The 20774-nt window shown below is 43.1% G+C and overlaps 2 protein-coding genes across 2 annotated transcripts in view; both read left to right on the top strand.

The window, feature by feature from the left end:
- LOC129842686 (zinc finger protein 180-like) overlaps nucleotides 1–20774 on the top strand; it is a 156396-nt gene that overhangs the window by 57124 nt on the left and 78498 nt on the right. The gene's annotated exons all lie outside the window — the stretch shown is intronic.
- LOC129842697 (zinc finger protein with KRAB and SCAN domains 8-like) lies at nucleotides 4792–19305 on the top strand. The gene is made up of 2 exons (XM_055911325.1): nucleotides 4792–5405; nucleotides 17471–19305. Exons 1-2 carry the CDS (start codon nucleotides 5042–5044, stop codon nucleotides 18100–18102), a joined length of 996 nt encoding a protein of 331 aa, XP_055767300.1. The 5' UTR covers nucleotides 4792–5041; the 3' UTR covers nucleotides 18103–19305.

The raw sequence follows: 20774 nt of genomic DNA, 5'->3' as shown, positions 1-20774 counted from the left end.
ACAGTTTTGACTGGGCTGAGCGGGAACTGTACTTCCTCAGTGGTAGGGAGGCGAGCAGGCCAGAGGTGGATGAACGCAGTGCCCTTGTTTGGGTGTAGGGCCTGATCAGAGCCTGAAGGTACTGAGGTGCCGTTCCCCTCACAGCTCCGTAGGCAAGCACCATGGTCTTGTAGCGGATGCGAGCTTCAACTGGAAGCCAGTGGAGAGAGCGGAGGAGCGGGGTGACGTGAGAGAACTTGGGAAGGTTGAACACCAGACGGGCTGCGGCGTTCTGGATGAGTTGTAGGGGTTTAATGGCACAGGCAGGGAGCCCAGCCAATAGCGAGTTGCAGTAATCCAGACGGGAGATGACAAGTGCCTGGATTAGGACCTGCGCCGCTTCCTGTGTGAGGCAGGGTCGTACTCTGCGGATGTTGTAGAGCATGAACCTACAGGAACGGACCACCGCCTTGATGTTAGTTGAGAACGACAGGGTGTTGTCCAGGATCACGCCAAGGTTCTTAGCGCTCTGGGAGGAGGACACAATGGAGTTGTCAACCGTGATGGCGAGATCATGGAACGGGCAGTCCTTCCCCGGGAGGAAGAGCAGCTCCGTCTTGCCGAGGTTCAGCTTGAGGTGGTGATCCGTCATCCACACTGATATGTCTGCCAGACATGCAGAGATGCGATTCGCCACCTGGTCATCAGAAGGGGGAAAGGAGAAGATTAATTGTGTGTCGTCTGCATAGCAATGATAGGAGAGACCATGTGAGGTTATGACAGAGCCAAGTGACTTGGTGTATAGCGAGAATAGGAGAGGGCCTAGAACAGAGCCCTGGGGGACACCGGTGGTGAGAGCGCGTGGTGAGGAGACAGATTCTCGCCACGCCACCTGGTAGGAGCGACCTGTCAGGTAGGACGCAATCCAAGCGTGGGCCGCGCCGGAGATGCCCAACTCGGAGAGGGTGGAGAGGAGGATCTGATGGTTCACAGTATCGAAGGCAGCCGATAGGTCTAGAAGGATGAGAGCAGAGGAGAGAGAGTTAGCTTTAGCAGTGCGGAGCGCCTCATAGATACAGAGAAGAGCAGTCTTAGTTGAGTGACTAGTCTTGAAACCTGACTGATTTGGATCAAGAAGGTCATTCTGAGAGAGATAGCAGGAGAGCTGGCCAAGGACGGCACGTTCAAGAGTTTTGGAGAGAAAAGAAAGAAGGGATACTGGTCTGTAGTTGTTGACATCGGAGGGATCGAGTGTAGGTTTTTTCAGAAGGGGTGCAACTCTCGCTCTCTTGAAGACGGAAGGGACGTAGCCAGCGGTCAAGGATGAGTTGATGAGCGAGGTGAGGTAAGGGAGAAGTTCTCCGGAAATGGTCTGGAGAGAGGAGGGGATAGGGTCAAGCGGGCAGGTTGTTGGGCGGCCGGCCGTCACAAGATGCGAGATTTCATCTGGAGAGAGAGGGGAGAAAGAGGTCAGAGCACAGGGTAGAGCAGTGTGAGCAGAACCAGCGGTGTCGTTTGACTTAGCAAACGAGGATCGGATGTCGTCGATCTTCATTTCGAAATGGTTGACGAGGTCATCTGCAGAGAGGGAGGAGGGGGGGGGGGTGGATTCAGGAGGGAGGAGAAGGTGGCAAAGAGCTTCCTAGGGTTAGAGGCAGATGCTTGGAATTTAGAGTGGTAGAAAGTGGCTTTAGCAGCAGAGACAGAAGAGGAAAATGTAGAGAGGAGGGAGTGAAAGGATGCCAGGTCCGCAGGGAGGCGAGTTTTCCTCCATTTCCGCTCGGCTGCCCGGAGCCCTGTTCTGTGAGCTCGCAATGAGTCGTCGAGCCACGGAGCGGGAGGGGAGGACCGAGCCGGCCTGGAGGATAGGGGACATAGAGAGTCAAAGGATGCAGAAAGGGAGGAGAGGAGGGTTGAGGAGGCAGAATCAGGAGATAGGTTGGAGAAGGTTTGAGCAGAGGGAAGAGATGATAGGATGGAAGAGGAGAGAGTAGCGGGGGAGAGAGAGCGAAGGTTGGGACGGCGCGATACCATCCGAGTAGGGGCAGTGTGGGAAGTGTTGGATGAGAGCGAGAGGGAAAAGGATACAAGGTAGTGGTCGGAGACTTGGAGGGGAGTTGCAATGAGGTTAGTGGAAGAACAGCATCTGGTAAAGATGAGGTCAAGCGTATTGCCTGCCTTGTGAGTAGGGGGGGAAGGTGAGAGGGTGAGGTCAAAAGAGGAGAGGAGTGGAAAGAAGGAGGCGGAGAGGAATGAGTCAAAGGTAGACGTGGGGAGGTTAAAGTCACCCAGAACTGTGAGAGGTGAGCCGTCCTCAGGAAAGGAGCTTATCAAGGCATCAAGCTCATTGATGAACTCTCCGAGGGAACCTGGAGGGCGATAAATGATAAGGATGTTAAGCTTGAAAGGGCTGGTAACTGTGACAGCATGGAATTCAAAGGAGGCGATAGACAGATGGGTAAGGGGAGAAAGAGAGAATGACCACTTGGGAGAGATGAGGATCCCGGTGCCACCACCCCGCTGACCAGAAGCTCTCGGGGTGTGCGAGAACACGTGGGCAGACGAAGAGAGAGCAGTAGGAGTAGCAGTGTTATCTGTGGTGAGCCATGTTTCCGTCAGTGCCAAGAAGTCGAGGGACTGGAGGGAAGCATAGGCTGAGATGAGCTCTGCCTTGTTGGCCGCAGATCGGCAGTTCCAGAGGCTACCGGAGACCTGGAACTCCACGTGGGTCGTGCGGGCTGGGACCACCAGGTTAGGGTGGCCGCGGCCACGCGGTGTGAAGCGTTTGTATGGTCTGTGCAGAGAGGAGAGAACAGGGATAGACAGACACATAGTTGACAGGCTACAGAAGAGGCTACGCTAATGCAAAGGAGATTAGAATGACAAGTGGACTACACGTCTCGAATGTTCAGAAAGTTAAGCTTACGTTGCAAAAAAAAAATATCAATCTTATTGACTAAAATGATATATTACTGCTGGCTGGTGAAGTAGGCTGGCTAGCAGTGGCTGCGTTGTTGAAGGTGTAGCTGGCTAGGTAACCTCGACAATTTCTCTAAATTTCTCTAAACTACACAATTATCTTGGATACAAGGACAGCAAAGACAACTATGTAGCTAGCTAACACTACGCTAATCAAGTCGTTCCGTTGTAATGTAAGTTTCTACAGTGCTGCTATTCGGTAGAAGTTGGCTAGCTAGCAGTGTTAGCTAGCAGTGTTGGCTAGGTAGGAGAACGGCAGCGCGGCGGACGAAAATAGCTGGCTAGTTAACCGATAATTACTCAAAACTACACAATTATCTTAGATACAAAGATAGCAAAGACAACTATGTAGCTAGCTAACACTACACTAATCAAGTCGTTCCGTTGTAATGTAATCGTTTCTACAGTGCTGCTATTCGGTGGCTAGCTGGCTAGCTAGCAAGGGTTGACTACGTTACGCTACGTTAGGACGAAAATAGCTGGCTAGCGAACCTCAATAACTACACAATTATCTTTGATTCAAAGACGGCTATGTAGCTAGCTAAGTAGCTAGCTAAGATCAAACAAATCAAAGATAGCAAAGACAACTGTGTAGCTAGCTAACACTACACTAATCAAGTCGTTCCGTTGTAATGCAATCGTTTCTACAGTGCTGCTATTCGGTGGCTAGCTGGCTAGCTAGCAGTGTTGACTACGTTACGTTACGTTAGGACGAAAATAGCTGGCTAGCGAACCTCAATAACTACACAATTATGTTTGATACAAAGACGGCTATGTAGCTAGCTAAGATCAAACAAATCAAACCGTTGTACTGTAATGAAAATGAAAATGAAAATGAAATGGTAATACTACCTGTGGAGCGAAGCGGAATGCGACTACTCCCTCCAACCCGGAAGTGTTAGATATTACCGCACTGTCAGAACTAGAAGCACAAGCATTTCGCTACACTCGCATTAACATCTGCTAACCATGTGTACGTGACCAATAACATTAGATTTTTGATTTGATTAGATTTTCCAGTTAGCTATGTTAGTAAAACGTTTACTGTTGACAGGAGAACAAGAGGAGACAATAGGACGAGGTGGATAATTATATAATAAGGCCGTTTAATTACATGTAAAGATATCTTAGTAAAATCTTGCAGCAAGGCTCTTTCAATCTGACTCCTAGTGAATCGTCCGGAAAAGAGGCAGTTTCCAGAAATGTTCAGTACTATATAGACAACAAGCAAAGTAGGTAGATCTGCGAGTCCGGCCTTCCAGTTGGTCGATCTGGGTCTTGGGTAGTCCTGATCAGGCCTGGTGTCCACGTTCCATTGGTTCCTGAGAGTTCTTTGTCCTGAGGTCCAACCATGGGTTGGGTGTGTCTGTGTGATTGTCATGGGGGAGGGGAATTGTGGGTGCCGTGTATATGTCCTATGTGTCCAGCATATGTCCAAGAGAAAGAGGGGGTGTGTATGTTGTGTCAACTTATAGGTAATGTTGAGAAGTTGTTAAAACAAGTTACCAATATCTAATACAATTTCTTACAGCTACCAACTTGAAAGAGGGAACTTTAGCATAAAACCCACATGGAAAACTGAGATTCAGCAAATAACATATAAAGAGAGGCTTATTTGATGCCAAACCAACAACAGTAGTTACTAAAACATAATTTGCTAATGTACGATGTAATGTCAACTTTATACATTTCTATCCCCGGGACCAAAAATTCATGCTTCCTACATTGAACTTGTCTGCACATTTTAAATATACGTTTTATTCAACTACGTTTCCCACTCCAGTAAACAGATGGCGGTCTGCGACTTCAAGGCAATGCTGTTAGTGTGACGTATAATCTAGTGGACGGAACACTTCTTTCACCAGCAGCAAAAGTTAGTCAGACACCTCGGTAGCTTGCTAGACAAAATAGCCTAAACAATAAAGCTCTTTAGACGCTTTAGTGTATATTAGTCACTTTGTTTTAAACCCACGTCTGGTGTCTAGTTAATTATCCGATTTAATTTCATATTTACTTTGTTGTTTTTGGTCAGCTAGCGGGCTGCTTAAGTTAGCATTAGCCGAGCTAGCTAACATCCCTGACCATGCGGTCACTAAGCAACTCTCCTGTTCAAGAAGTGAAAGCGGAGGAGGAAGAGAAGGATGTTACAATACAAAAACAAGTAGAGAGTGAGGCTGTTACCGTGAAAGAAGAAGAGAAAGACGTTACAGAGAAAGAAGAGGAAGACTCGTTCAGAGTTAAAGAGGAGGATGTTACAGTGAAAGAAGAGGAGGAAGAGACAGAGGAGGATGCAGTTTTTGGAGTGAAAGAGGAGGAGGAGGAGGAGGAGGAGATGACTGTCACATCGAAAAATGAGGAGGAGGAAAATGGATATCTGGGCTCGGTTTCCCAAAGGCATCTTAAGGCATCCAATGGTTCTAATGATGAACGGGCCCTGGTTAACACTAGTAAGTACTGTCTTAAAAACAGAGGCATAAACTCTGCAGTTGTTGAACTGATGTTTGGTGTTAAATGGGAAATCTGCAATTGCTACATCCATATTTGGACTTATAAATTATTTATTTATAGCCATTGATTATTGAAGAATATAACACATGCCTCATGAGCTTAGTTCAACTGTTGTACCCCATCAGAACCCCAAATAAGCTTTTTTTTACTCCAATGTTTAGAAACAATGTAAATCAACACTGTATAGCCTCAACATGGTTAAAACTATAATGTTGATATTATGGATGGTCAGTCCTTTCATCCATAGGTCTGTCTATGAATTTGAGAGTAGTTACATTTCTCCAACCCCATCATCTTATTACCAATACAGTGGTGGAATTACAGCTTTGTTATTGTTTGAACTGCAGAATGGTTGTTGTGTGGCTTTTTTGAAGGGACAACCTAGGATTTAAACAGAAACAAAATGGCTGCCCAGAGACTTGATTTGGTAAACAGCTGAGGGATGGGGTCTGGAGAAATGTAACCACTCAAATTCATAGAGAAAGCTATTGTAGCAACCGTAACCCAAAACCTAGGGACCTCTTCAAGAAGTTCTGACATCTTGGTGTAACAGTTATAAGGTGTTGGCTTGACGGTCACTAGACCCAGGTTTGAGTTCAGATCAGGGCTACCCCATGAATTCACTACACTATGAATACAAGGACTGGCCATCCATGAGGTCAAAATTATAGTTTAACCAGGTTTCTAGGATATATAGTATATTCTAGAATTCATCCATGATGTCATAATGATAGTTTAACCAGGTTTCTAGGATATATAGTATATTCTAGAATTCATCCATGATGTCATAATGATAGTTTAACCAGGGTTCTAGGCTATATAGTATATTCTAGAATTCATCCATGATGTCATAATGATAGTTTAACCAGGTTTCTAGGCTATATAGTATATTCTAGAATTGTCAGTGAATATTTCCTGTGGGGTCAAATTGTTAGAGCTCTTGATAAGTCATTGTATAATATTCAGCATTTATTTTCATGCCATTACATCAATATCGCCCAACCAGAAGAGAAGAAACTCTTCCTGAACCACCTCCTCCTGCTGGCCTTCATACATTCTGACGTTGCTGGTAATAGGCTACACAAGCAGTCAGCAACCTACATTTGGAGTGCAAATGTATCTTACCATTTCTACTGATCTGGTGCCAGTTATGATTTTCATATTCACATTTTACTGAAACAGTTTAATTTATAATAGTATCTCAAAATCATTGTCTGTGATTAATCTACATTCTATCTAAATGAAAATTATACAAATCTAAAAGTAACTTTTATTGCCAACTATGTAAAAAATAGCCTACATAAAGCCAACAAATAAAAAGTCTGATAGCAGTCTGAATAATTAAGTAAATAATGTATTTCTGTTTTTTACCTGTTTTCACTTTGTCATTATGGGCTATTGATGACACCCCTCTGAAACAAGATAGCCTAACCATCAGAAAAACCTCTTCCTTAGCCTACTCCTCCCGCTGCTGCTGGCCTTCGTAAATTCTGATGTTATGCTCCTATAGTTTCTGATAATAGGCTGCACCAGCAGTCATTATGCTCCTATAGGTTCTGGTAATAGGCTACACCAGCAGTCGTTATGCTCCTATAGTTTCTGGTAATAGGCTACACCAGCAGTCATTATGCTCCTATAGTTTCTGGTAGTAGGCTACACCAGCAGTCGTTATGCTCCTATAGTTTCTGGTAATAGACAAGACCAGCAGTCATTATGCTCCTATAGTTTCTGGTAATAGGCTACACCAGCAGTCGTTATGCTCCTATAGTTTCTGGTAATGGGCTACACCAGCAGTCGTTATGCTCCTATAGTTTCTGGTAATAGACTACACCAGCAGTCGTTATGCTCCTATAGTTTCTGGTAATAGGCTACACCAGCTGTCGTTATGCTCCTATAGTTTCTGGTAATAGACTACACCAGCAGTCGTTATGCTCCTATAGTTTCTGGTAATAGGCTACACCAGCAGTCGTTATGCTCCTACAGTTTCTGGTAATAGGCTACATCAGCAGTCGTTATGCTCCTATAGTTTCTGGTAATAGACTACACCAGCAGTCGTTATGCTCCTATAGTTTCTGGTAATAGACTACACCAGCAGTCGTTATGCTCCTATAGTTTCTGGTAATAGATTACACCAGCAGTCGTTATGCTCCTATAGTTTCTGGTAATAGATTACACCAGCAGTCGTTATGCTCCTATAGTTGCTGGTAATAGATTACACCAGCAGTCGTTATGCTCCTATAGTTTCTGGTAATAGATTACACCAGCAGTCGCCAACCTTTTCCCTTTGGTGCCAAGTTATCTGACCATTTTTACTGATCTGGTGCCAGTTAGGATTTTCATATTCACATTTTATTGGAACAGTTTCATTTAATTTATAATAGTAATAATAATTATAAGAGTCTTTATCTCAACATCATTCTCTGTGGTTAATCTACATTCTATATAAATAAAAATTATAACGAAACATTTTTATTGCCCTTGCTAAGTTTAAAAAAAATAACCTACATAAAGCTAAAAAATGCTAACATTGCAGCCTGCATGAATAAAATATCCTGATAAATAAATATCATATAAATCTCATTGGCTACACATGTCCTGTCTGCAACGAACTGGAAACATTGGATCAACTTTCAACTGGGTCGGCCCAAAACTCTAGATAGCAAGCTTGCAACATTGTTTCCCCTGCCAGTGAGTTCTCGACTGACACAGCTGTAGGCTATTTGTGAAAGGGATAAGAAGTAAATCAGGTATTTTGACATTTCCACTGGATCAGTGCATTACATTGTTCCCTTTCGTGCCGAGTGGTTATTGAAAGGAATAGAGCTGGAAATATTTTACGAAAATACTTTGAGGAACTATTGTCATTCGCTATTGATTTTGATTAGACTTTGTTTACTTGCTGTTTGAGGTGAATAAAACATTACTTTGAGAAGCTCCACAACTCATTAGTGGTGGTGCGTTAAGACAATCAGAAATACTATCAGACATCCCCAAATGGGCACATTTATAGATCTACATTAGTGCTCGGGACAGGTAGACTAGTCTTACTTCTATATGCGTAATTGGGTGTGTGTCCTTACTCAATATTGACAGGAGTGTTTCAAACAAAATACAATTAATAAATTGAAAAATCTTGCGAAGTAAGGTCTGGGTGGTCTGCCAGGGGCCGTTTCATTTAGTATTCGTTTGGGTCGGCATGGGGAATGATTGTATTTTCCCATAGTATGTTTAACCGAAGTTGACCGACTGAAAGGGAGTGTAACTTTATGACTGGATTCGGGCTAAACTTTGAACATTGAGATATTAAAGACATGATAGATCAGACGCAGAGTATATAAAGGAGTGAGATCTGTAGAAAGACAGAGTGGCTGTGGAATGTGCTGGTTGGACGGGAGGAGATCACAGGATTGCTTTAGGGGAAGCGGATGTACATCTGTGGATTAGGCAAAGGAGGGTGTTGAGGTCAGGTCAGATCCCCTGAAGGGAGTAATAAGGGTTTAGTATCCTGTTACCCTCTTCCTGTCGACCCAGAAGATTTAAGGATTGGAGAGAAAGAGGGGTGTCCAAAGTGGGGTGTATATACTTGTGATGGTGAGAACATGTTTTTGTCTGAACTATGGCTGTAACGACCCTTTGGGAAGAATTAAACTTGGTTAAGCTTCTCCAGTGTCCGTGAGTTGTTTACTCTGAAAAATTTGAACCTAACACTATACCTAGTTTTCCCTGAAGGAGGGAAACGAGGCGCAACACCTGTTTGGCCACACCCCTTCCTGGGTCTGTGAAGAGTGGTGTTAAATTTAAGGAATAAACCCGAGCCTCACACTCATCACCTGTGGAAGGTGGGGCTTCCAGCGAGGCGTGAATTGAATAGTATGTTGTACCTAGTTTCCCTCCTTCAGGGATCAGTAGTTATAGTCATAACGTTACGCTTGTCATATGATGAACTTCAACTTAAATAAGGGATCTTGCTGTGGGACAGTTTTTTTGTATTCTGAAATGCACTCGAACTACGTATTATTTAGTGGCTCCTTATGTTACGCTGGGGAAAAAGTTTATGGGCACAGAAATGCTAAGTCATTTCAGAGTTTGCTATATCCATTGTTTTTTAACTGGCGTAGCAGACGTGTTTGTTGTTGTAAATGTTATGTTTTTTTTGTCACTTTTTGTATATATTGCAAAATATTTCAATCTCTTTTTCCATGTTTAAATTAAATATACCTTCCGGCAACCCGCCTCACCCAATGTGATATGGATCTGCTATTTTTTAGACCTTATAGCTAGAACCTCCCTCAGAACCTAGCCATCAGAAGCTAACCAGCTAATGAGCTACTAGCTATTTAGTCATTGTTAGCCACTGCTAGTGGCCTTTGCCTTTTTAGCTCAGACACCAGTCGCTTTTAGCCTGGATAACACCTGCCAGTCTGCACAGCGCGATATCAACCCTGAGCATATCGGACTGATTTTCTCCACTACATCACCGTATTCCTGCCGTAAGCTCTGGACCATCTCCCGGCCTGCTCAGTGGACCCTATGATCACTCGGCTACACAGCTGATGACTCTCAGACTCTTCACTAAGACGACTAGAAGCCACTACATCACCGGATTCCTGCCGTAAGCTCTGGACCTTTGCACCGGAGTGGCTATAGTGACTAATGCCCTTGTCCCGAAGCTAGCATCAGTTAGCCTCGAGCTAGGCGCATCTCCCGGCTAGCGTAGTAACGACTACCTAGCGGCTTCCCTGTTTCATATATTCCTGTTCTCTGGACCCTATGATCACTTGGCTACATAGCTGATGATGCTGGATTGTTCATTAATCACGTGTCTCCATTTTGTTTATCTGTCGGCCCCAGCCTCGAACTCAGGCCCAGTGTGTAGTTAACTGACCCTCTCTGCCCATTCATCTCCATTGTACCTGTTGTTGTCTTAGCTGATGAACTGTTGTCTTACCCGTTGTTGTCTTAGCTAGTAGCCTCGTTCTCAGGCCTTGTGTGTAGTTAACTTCTCTAGGATATGTGGGACGCTAACGTCCCAAAATCCAGAAAAAATGTAGCACTCCAAATTCAAATATATTACTATAAAAATCAATCTTTCATGAAATCACACATGAAAGACACCAAATTAAAGCTACACATGTTGTTAATCCAGCCATCATGTCTGATTTCAAAAAGGATTTACGGCGAAAGCACACCAAACAATTATGTTAGCGCACTACATAGCCACAGAAAAACACAGCCATTTTCCCAACAAAATCCAGAAATGGAGATAAAATTAATCACTAACCATTGAATATCTTCATCAGATGACACTCATATGACATCATGTTACACAATACATTTATGTTTTGTTCGATAATGTGCATATTTATATCCACAAATCTCGGTTTACATTGGCACCATGTTCAGAAATGCCTCCAAAATATCCGGAGTAATTACAGAGAGCCACGTCAAATAACAGAAATACTCATAAACTTTGATGAAAGACACACTGAATTTTACACTGAATTAAAGATACACTTGTTCTTAATGCAACCGCTCTGTCGAATTTAAAAAAAAAACTGCAATAATAAGACGGCGCTCAGAAATACACAACATTTCTCCGCCATGTTGGAGTCAAAAGAAATACGAAATTACATCATAAATATTCGCTTACCTTTGATGACCTTTCATCAGAATGCAGTGCCAGTAATCCTTGTTCCACAATAAATCGTTGTTTTGTTCGATAATGTCCATTACTAGTGTCCAATTAGCAAATTTTGCTAGCACGTTTAGTTCGTGTCCAAACGCTGGCGCCGGTCCAGGCGAACTCGGACGAAAACTTCAAAAAGTCATATTCCAGGTCGAATCAATCTTCAGGATGTTGTTATCATTTATATCTAATAAGGACCGGAGAATTCTTTTCAGTCTCTAGAAGTAATGGAACGCAAGACGATATAATGAGGAAAGCACGTGACCAGGAACTGGCAATCTGCCAGACCACTGACTCATTCCCCTCCCATCCGGTCCCACAACACAGCATAAGCTTAATTTCACGTTCTACTGACTGTTGACATCTAGTGGAAGGTGTATGAAGTGCAAACAAATCCATATATTACAGGGAATTGAATAGGCGATGACTTTAACCTCTACAGAGTACCTAACCCGGATCCGGGAGCACCCCCCACACCCCCCACACTGATTAGCATCGCTAGCATAGCGTCACAATTAAATAGTAGCATCTAAATATCATTAAATCACAAGTCCAAGACACCCAATGAAAGACACAGATCTTGTGAATAAAACCACCATTTCAGATTTTTTAAATGTTTTACAGGGAAGACACAATATGTAAATCTATTAGCTAAACACGTTAGCAAAATGACACCATTTTCTTACTCCAACAGTTTCTTACTCCATCAGGTGCTATCACCAATTCGGCTAAACTAAGATATTGATAGCCACTAACCAACAAAAAAATTCTTAAGATGACAGTCTGATAACATATTTATGGTATAGCATAGTTTTTTTTTTTTAAATGTGCATTTTTCAGGTATAAATCACAGTTCTACATTGCAGCTGCAATCTGATATAGTGCTGATGCAGCTAGAACAATTACAGAGACCAACGTTATATAACTAATTACTTGTCTTAAAACATTTCAGAAAAAATACACAGCGTACAGACATTGAAAGCCCAACATCTGGTGAATCCAAACAATATTTCAGATTTTTTAAATGTTTTATAGCGAAAACAAAATGTAGCGCTAAATTAGCATAACCAGGCCAGCCAGAACCAGCTGGACGCGCGCGACCAGTTCACATGCACGACAGATATATGAAATAACATCGTAAATTGGGTCTTACTATTGCTGGTCTTTCATCAGAATGTTGATCAAGGTGTCCTTAGTCCTGATGAGTCGTTCAATCCATTCACAATGGCAACTTCCCCTCTTCATTTAGCCTGGGTACTGGTCGACTGGCACGGCCCCTGTCCAAAGTTAAAAAACTCAAAGAACGGAACACGGCAAAACTCCCGAAAAAATTCTAATAATCTGATTAAACTATATTGAAAAAACATACATTACGGTGATATGGTCACATGTATCAAACAAACTTTGACACGGAGATAGTTTTCATCCGTAACGTCAGCATAACAAAAGTCAATGGCTTCTCTAAACGCGCATCTCAGGAAACCGGAAGTTGTCGGTCACGCTAAAGAAATAGGTCTTATTTCACGTCAGTACAAGATAAACAAAAACTTTCTCCTCTGACGTCTTCCAGACACCCAGAGGAAGAAGAAGGAAGTGTGTTTCGGGTCATAGGTCGCGTGACCATATATAGGCAGAGCTTTGAAGCGAGCATACACATCTTGCAATCTTTTTCTGGCTCAGGGAAAGTGCTGTGAAATGACCTGTGTTTGACTCAGAGACAAAATTGGAACGGTTTTAGAAACCATAGCTTGTTTTCTATCCAATGGCATATGGTTATATGCATATAGTAACAGCAATAATTGAATAAGAGGCAGTTTTATCTGTAGAGGCAATTATGCTAATGTGAAAACAGCACCCCCTGTATTCTCAAGAAGTTAACAACGACCACTCAGAATTTTCACTTCCTGTTTGGATTTTTTCTCAGGTTTTTGCCTGCCATATGAGTTCTGTTATACTCATAGAAATCATTTAAACAGTTTTAGAAAGTTCAGAGTGTTTTCTATCCAATAGTAATAATAATATGCATATATTAGCATGTGGGACAGAGTAGGAGGCAGTTCACTATGGGCATGAAATTCATCCAAAAGTGAAAATTCTGCCCCCTATACCAAAGAAGTTAACTGACCCTCTCTGTCCATTCATTGCCATTTTACCTGTTGTCTTAGCTAGCTCTCCCAATCAACACCTGTGATTACTTTATTCTTCGCTTTGTCTCTCTCTAATGTCAACATGCCTTGTATACTGTTGTTTAGGGTAGTTATCATTGTTTTATTTTACTGCAGAGCCCCTAGTCCCACTCAACATGGCTCAGAGAGCTCTTTCGTCCCACCTCCCACACATGCGCTGATCTCACCTAGCATAACTAGTGCCTCCAGAGATGCAACCTCTCTTATCGTCACTCAATGCCTAGATTTACCTCCACTGTACCCGCACCCTAACATATCCCTGTCTGTACATTATGCCTTGAATCTATCCTACCACGCCCAGAAATCTGCTCCTTTCATTCTCTGTTCCCAACGCACTAGGCGACCAGTTCTGATAGCCTTTAGCCGTACCCTCATCCTACTCCTCTGTTCGTCGGTGATGTAGAGGTTATCCAAGGCCCTGCGTGTCTCCAGGCACTCGCATTTGTTGACTCCTGTAATCAAAAAAGCCTTGGTTTCATGCATGATAACATCAGAAGCCTCCTCCCTAAGTTTGTTTTACTCACTGCTTTAGCACACTCCGCCAACCTTGATGTCCTTGCCGTGTCTGAATCCTGGCTTAGGAAGGCAACCAAAAATTCTGACATTTCTATCCTCAACCACAACATTTCCCGTCAAGATAGAACTGTCAAAAAGAGAGGAGTTGTAATCTACTGCAGAGATGGCCTACAAAGTTCTGTCATACTTTCCAGGTCTATGCCCAAACAGCTTCTAATTTTAAAAATGAATCTCTCCAGAAAATCGTCTCTCACTGTTGCCGCCTGTTACAGACCCCCCTCAGCTCCCAGCTGTGCCCTGGACACCATATGTGAATTGAATGCCCCCCATCTATCTTCAGAGTTCGTTCTGTTAGGTGATCTAACCTGGGATATGCTTAACACCCCGACCGTCCTACAATCCAAGCTAGATGCCCTCAATCTCACACAAATTATCAAGGAACCCACCAGGTACAACCCTAAATCTGTTAACATGGCCACCTCATAGATATTATCCTGACCAACTTGCCCTCCAAATACACCTCTGCTGTTTTCAATCAGGATCTCAGCGATCGTTGCCTGCATCCGTTATGGGTCCGCGGTCAAACGATCACCCCTCATCACTGTCAAACGCTCCCTAAAACACTTCTGCAAGCAGGCCTTTCTAATCGACCTGGCCCGGGTATCTTGGAAGGATTTTGACCTCATCCCGTCAGTAGAGGATGCCTGGTTGTTCTTTAAAAGTAATTTCCGCACCATCTTAAATAAGCATGCCCCTTTCAAAAAATGTAGAACTAAGAACAGATATAGCCCTTGGTTCACTCCAGACCTGACTGCCCTCGACCAGCACAAAAACATCCTGTGGCGTACTGCACTAGCATCGAATAGTCCACGCAATATGCATCTTTTCAGAGAAGTCAGGAACCAATACACACAGTCAGTTAGGAAAGCAAAGGCTAGCTTTTTCAGAAAGAAATTTGCATCCTGTAGTTCTAACTCCAAAAAGTTCTGGGACACTGTAAAGTCCATGGAGAATAAGAGCACCTCATCCCAGCTGCCCACTGCACTGAGGCTAGGAAACACTGTCACCACCGATAAATCCACGATAATCGAGAATTTCAATAAGCATTTCTCTACGGCTGGCCAGACACTCTTAAATAGCACCTGGACCAGCTGGCTACCCCAACCCCGGCCAACAGCTCCCCACCCCCCGCAGCTACTTCCCCAAGCCTCCCCAGCTTCTCCTTCACCCAAATCCAGATAGCTGATGTTCTGAAAGAGCTGCAAAACCTGGACACGTACAAATCAGCTGGGCTAGACAATCTAGACCCTCTCTTTCTAGAATGATCTGCCGCCATTGTGGCAACCCCTATTACTAGTCTGTTCAACCTATCTTTCGTATCATCCGAGATTCCTAAAGATTGGAAAGCTGCCGCGGTCATCCCCCTCTTCAAAAGGTGTGACACTCTAGACCCAAAATGTTACAGACCTATATCCATCCTGCCCTGCCTTTCTAAAGTCTTCGAAAGCCAAGTTAACAACCAGATCAATGACCATTTCGAATCCCACTGTACCTTCTCCGCTGTGCAATCTGGTTTCCGAGCTGGTCACGGGTGCACCTCAGCCACGCTCTAGGTACTAAACGATATCATAACCGCCATCGATTAAAGACAGTACTGTGCAGCCGTCTTCATCGACCTGGCCAAGGCTTTCGACTCTGTCAATCACCGTATTCTTATCGGCAGACTCAACAGCCGATAATAACAACCGATCAATCAACAACCGATCACTGCCCACATCCCCCCGACTAGCATCACTACTTTGGACGGTTCTGACTTAGAATATGTGGACAATTACAATACCTAGGTGTCTGGTTAGACTATAAACTCTCCTTCCAGACTAATATTTAGCATCTCCAATCCAAAATTAAATCTCGAACCGGCTTCCTATTTCGCAACAAAGCCTCCTTCACTCACGCTGCCAAACATACCCTCGTAAAACTGACTATCCTACCGATCCTTAACTTCGGCGATGTCATTTACAAAATAGCCTCCTTCACTCTACTCAGCAAACTGGATGCAGTCTATCACAGTGCCATCCGTTTTGTCACTAAAGCCCCATATACCACCCACCACTGCGACCTGTATGCTCTTGTCGGCTGGCCCTCGCTACATATTCGTCGCCAAAGCCAGGTCATCTATAAGTCTTTGCTAGACCGCCTTCACTCAGCTCACTGGTCACCATAGCAACACCCACCCATAACACGCGCTCCAGGAGGTATATCTCACTGGTCATCACCAAAGCCAACACCTTCTTTGGCCGCCTTTCCTTACAGTTCTCTGCTGCCAATGACTGGAACGAATTGCAAAAATCGCTGAAGTTGGAGACTTCACTAACTTTAACTCCCTCACTAACTTTAAGAAGCAACTATCTGAGCAGCTTACCTATCGCTGCAGCTGCACACAGCCCATCTGTAAATAGCCCATCCAACTACCTACCTCATCTCTATTGTTTTATGAATTTTTTTTTTTTGCTCTTTTGCACACCAGTAATTCTACTTGCACATCATCATCTGCACATCTATCACTCCAGTGTTAATTTGCTAAATTGTAATTATTTTGCCACTAAGGCCTATTTATTGCCTTACCTCCGTACTCCATTTGCACACACTGTATATAGATTTTTCTATTGTGTTGTTAACTGTACGTTTGTTTATCCCACGTGTAACTCTGTTGTTTTTTTGTCGCACTGCTTTGCTTTATCTTGGCCAGGTCGCAGTTGTAAAATAGAACTTGTTCTCAACTTGCCACCTGGTTAAATAAAGTTAAATAAAAAATATTAACTTTATTGACACCCAAATGGATACTGTCATTAACGCCGTTCTTCAATAATTACACATAATTCTTAATACTGTATCAACCATTATATTAAGCAGGACATTCAAGCGAACCTTACAATTATAATCCAAAGTAGTGTGAAATGCACTAATAAGCAACCTAGAAATGGAGGTTACTCCCCTGAGTTTTCCCCCATTCACATTCAGAATACATTGTGAAAAGCTAAAAGCTTTGCTCACCATTTTTGCTCCAGGCAGATATACTACATCCATAACTAGTGGTTTCCTCATTAGCAGATATACTACATCCATAACTAGTGGTTTCCTCATTAGCAGATATACTACATCCATAACTAGTGGTTTCCTCATTACCAGATATACTACATCCATAACTAGTGGTTTCCTCATTAGCAGATATACTACATCCATAACTAGTGGTTTCCTCATTAGCAGGGAGGTGTTTCTGCAATCAAATTGTGTGTGCATCGCCCTCATGCCGCAATTTTATTAAACACAGAAAGGGGCTTATATTGGAGCCCAAAAGTCGTCTGTCACACTGCTTAGAGTTTCAACAACATGAATAACTTATTTCTAGTCTACAATCTTAGATGTTACTACTAATGTGAAAACAAGGCAAATATGACTATTCTTGCTCATTTTAAGACAAATGTCAAATAATCATTACATTCATTACAGGTGTCAATTATTGTACAACATCATGGCTATGCTGTTGGCATCACTTTTACAGTGGATTTCTGCTGTTGTGGGCCTTTAAACATCTGTCTGACTGTTGTTTACACAGGAGAGAGACGGGACTATTGTGGATCCTCTGTTGGGCCTCAACAACCTAATGATGCTGACAGGGCAGAGAAGAGTTTCTCCACATCAGAACACCTCAAGAAACATCTGCGGAGATCCACAAGGAAGATAACTCACTGCTGCTCTGATTGTGGGAAGAGATTCACCTCCTCAGCAGGCATTAAAATTCATCAGATAATCCACACAGGATTACAGAAATATTATAGCTGTACTCAATGTGGGAAGAGTTGTACTCAGCTAAGGGGCCTGATATTACACCAGAGAACACACACAGGAAAGAAATCGTATAGCTGTGATGAATGTGGGAAGAGTTTTCCTCTGGTATTCAACCTAATATTACACCAGAGAAGACACACAGGAAAGAAATCGTATAGCTGTGATGAATGTGGGAAGATTTTTACTAGACCTAGCCGTCTTGTTGTACACCAGAGAACACACACAGGAGAGAAACCTTATGGCTGTGGTCAATGTGGGAAGAGTTTTACTACATCAAGCTATCTAACTGTACACCAGAGAACACACACAGGAGAGAATCCGTGCTGTGATCAATGTGGGAAGAGATACACTGATAAAAGATCTCTGATTAAACATCAGAAAATACATGGAGTTGTTTGATGATATCAATGAATTAATGTCACAATGTAGAATGTTTTAACATTGTAGTAGGAGTATTTTAATGATGTCACAATGTAGAATGTTTTAACATTGTAGTAGGAGTATTTTAATGATGTCACAATGTAGAATGTTTTAACATTGTAGTAGGAGTATTTTAATGATGTCACAATGTAGAATGTTTTAACATTGTAGTAGGAATATTTTAATGATGTCACAATGTAGAATGTTTTAACATTGTAGTAGGAGTATTCTAATGATGTCACAATGTAGAACCCTAAATGTTTGTCCCCTGTTCTATTGATTTCAACATGATATGGATATTAGCCTCAGGGGGAAAATCCAGGGTATGAATTGAAAGAGTACTATTTTTGTGATTTAACAAAAAGTGACTAACACAAAAAGAGTTGTGTTACACTTCCCACGTTGGTGACCCACTTAAATCAAAATGCAACACTTCAAAATGTAGCGATCTATTTTCTACAAATTGTCTTCTAACCAGGGATGTACACATTACTCCCAGATTCTGTGTGGTTTTTGAGCTGTTAGTTTTAACAGGATGTGCAACCTCATCTCCCTCCTCTTGCACAAATGATTTCAACATGATATCGATGAGTGATGACATAAGTGTTGCGTTCCTTTGTTTAGCGACCCCTACATTTACATGCATCACTCCAAAATGTATCTGACTGTCTTCTGCAGGTTGTCCTCTAACTAGTGAGGTAAAATATATCTCCCATTTCCATGTGTTTTTTTAGTTGTGTTAGTTTCAACAGCACGTACAACCTGATTTCCCCCCTAATCAATATCAGTGATTTATTGCTACTTGTCAAAACAACAGCGTTTCTGGTGCTTATGCAGTTTATAAGGTGCTTGTTTAAGTAATATGATTATTGTGGCAGATGTTTGTGTATATAGTACATTTTATGTTTAGGTTTTCAATTTATCACAAACTGTTTCTGCATTTGGACTATTGATTTGGACACGTTAAAACTGTGACATTGGGGATATCCCACCTAGCAAAATGTCGTTGAAAATAAGACTATGACCGTCGTACAATATAAGTTTGGTTTTAGTTGAAAGTATAAAAGAAAACTATTTCATTTCAACGTACTTGCAGCTTATACACATGGACGCAGTATAATAAATCGGTCTATAATCAATTTTATTAACAATCCTAATAAATTGAGTCATAAATATAAAATATATTTGTTGTCCTAAGGGGTAGGTGTTACAGTCTTTGGTTTTTCCATTTATGTTTCAAGGTTGGACTTTAGCACGTATAGCTCGTTAGCACGTATAGCTCGTCAGGACGTATAGCTCGTCAGGACGCATAGCTCGTCAGCACGCATAGCTCGTCAGCACGCATAGCTCGTCAGCACGCATAGCTCGTCAGCACGCATAGCTCGTCAGCACGCATAGCTCGTCAGCACGCATAGCTCGTCAGCACGCATAGCTCGTCAGCACGCATAGCTCGTCAGCACGCATAGCTCGTCAGCACGTATAGCTCGTCAGGACGTATAGCTCGTCAGGACGTATAGCTCGTCAGCACGTATAGCTCGTCAGCACGTATAGCTCGTCAGCACGTATAGCTCGTCAGCACGTATAGCTCGTCAACACGTATAGCTCGTAGCACGTATAGCTCGTCAGGACGTATAGCTCGTCAGCGCGTATAGCTCGTCAACGCGTATAGCTCGTCAACGCGTATAGCTCGTCAGCACGTATAGCTCGTCAGCACGTATAGCTCGTCAGCACGTATAGCTCGTCAGCACGTATAGCTCGTCAGGACGTATAGCTCGTTAACACGTATAGCTCGTCAGGACGTATAGCTCGTCAGGACGTATAGCTCGTCAGGACGTATAGCTCGTCAACACGTATAGCTCGTCAACACGTATAGCTCGTCAACACGTATAGCTCGTCAACACGTATAGCTCGTCAGCACCTATAGCTCGTCAGCACCTATAGCTCGTCAGCACCTATAGCTCGTCAGCACCTATAGCTCGTCAGCACCTATAGCTCGTCAGCACGTACAGCATGTCAGCACCTATAGCTCGTCAACACGTATAGCTCGTCAACACGTATAGCTCGTCAGCACGTGTAGCTCAGCACGTGTAGCTCGTCAGCACTTATAGCTCGTCAGCACGTATAGCTCGTCAGCACCTATAGCTCGTCAACACGTATAGCTCGTAGCTCGTCAGCACGTATAGCTCATCAGGACGTATAGCTCGTCAGCACGTATAACTCGTTAACATGTAGGACGCACTGATTGGTGTCACCTCGTTAGTCAGTATGTGTTACACCTGTGCTGGCTTGTCCATCTCGTTAGTGGGAAGGTGTTTCACCTGAGCTGGTCCAGGTTCTATTTAAGAGTGTCTGGCCCAGTGCTCCAGTTGTCTTGATAGATGTGGAGAGTCAACACCTTTAGTTGCTCCACCTTTTTGGTTTGCTTCCTGTCTTTAAGTTTGGTGTGGGTTTTTCTTTTGTTTGCCTCTTCTTGGGCAGATTTAGTGAGTCTCATGGTGGGTGTCTTATGTCCCAGTTGTTGTTACTCGTCAACTCTCAGTGGACACTCCCCATAGTGTCTTTCAGAGCCCCTTCTAAAACCCCACCTGTTTACTTGTTGTTGTCAGTGACTGAAAGATTAGTGGAATCTGTGTGGGTAGCTGGACAGGTAG

The sequence above is a fragment of the Salvelinus fontinalis genome, unplaced genomic scaffold (genome assembly GCF_029448725.1).
Source record: "Salvelinus fontinalis isolate EN_2023a unplaced genomic scaffold, ASM2944872v1 scaffold_0061, whole genome shotgun sequence".
In the NCBI taxonomy this organism is placed as follows: Eukaryota; Metazoa; Chordata; class Actinopteri; order Salmoniformes; family Salmonidae; genus Salvelinus; species Salvelinus fontinalis.
This window is presented reverse-complemented; position numbering and strand designations above follow the sequence as displayed.

Coding starts and splice junctions, on each gene's coding strand:
- LOC129842697 (XM_055911325.1), top strand. CDS start 5,042: ATGCGGTCACTAAGCAACTCTCCTGTTCAAGAAGTGAAAGCGGAGGAG. Junction 5,406..17,470: donor ACGGGCCCTGGTTAACACTA/GTAAGTACTGTC, acceptor TTGTTTACACAG/GAGAGAGACGGGACTATTGT.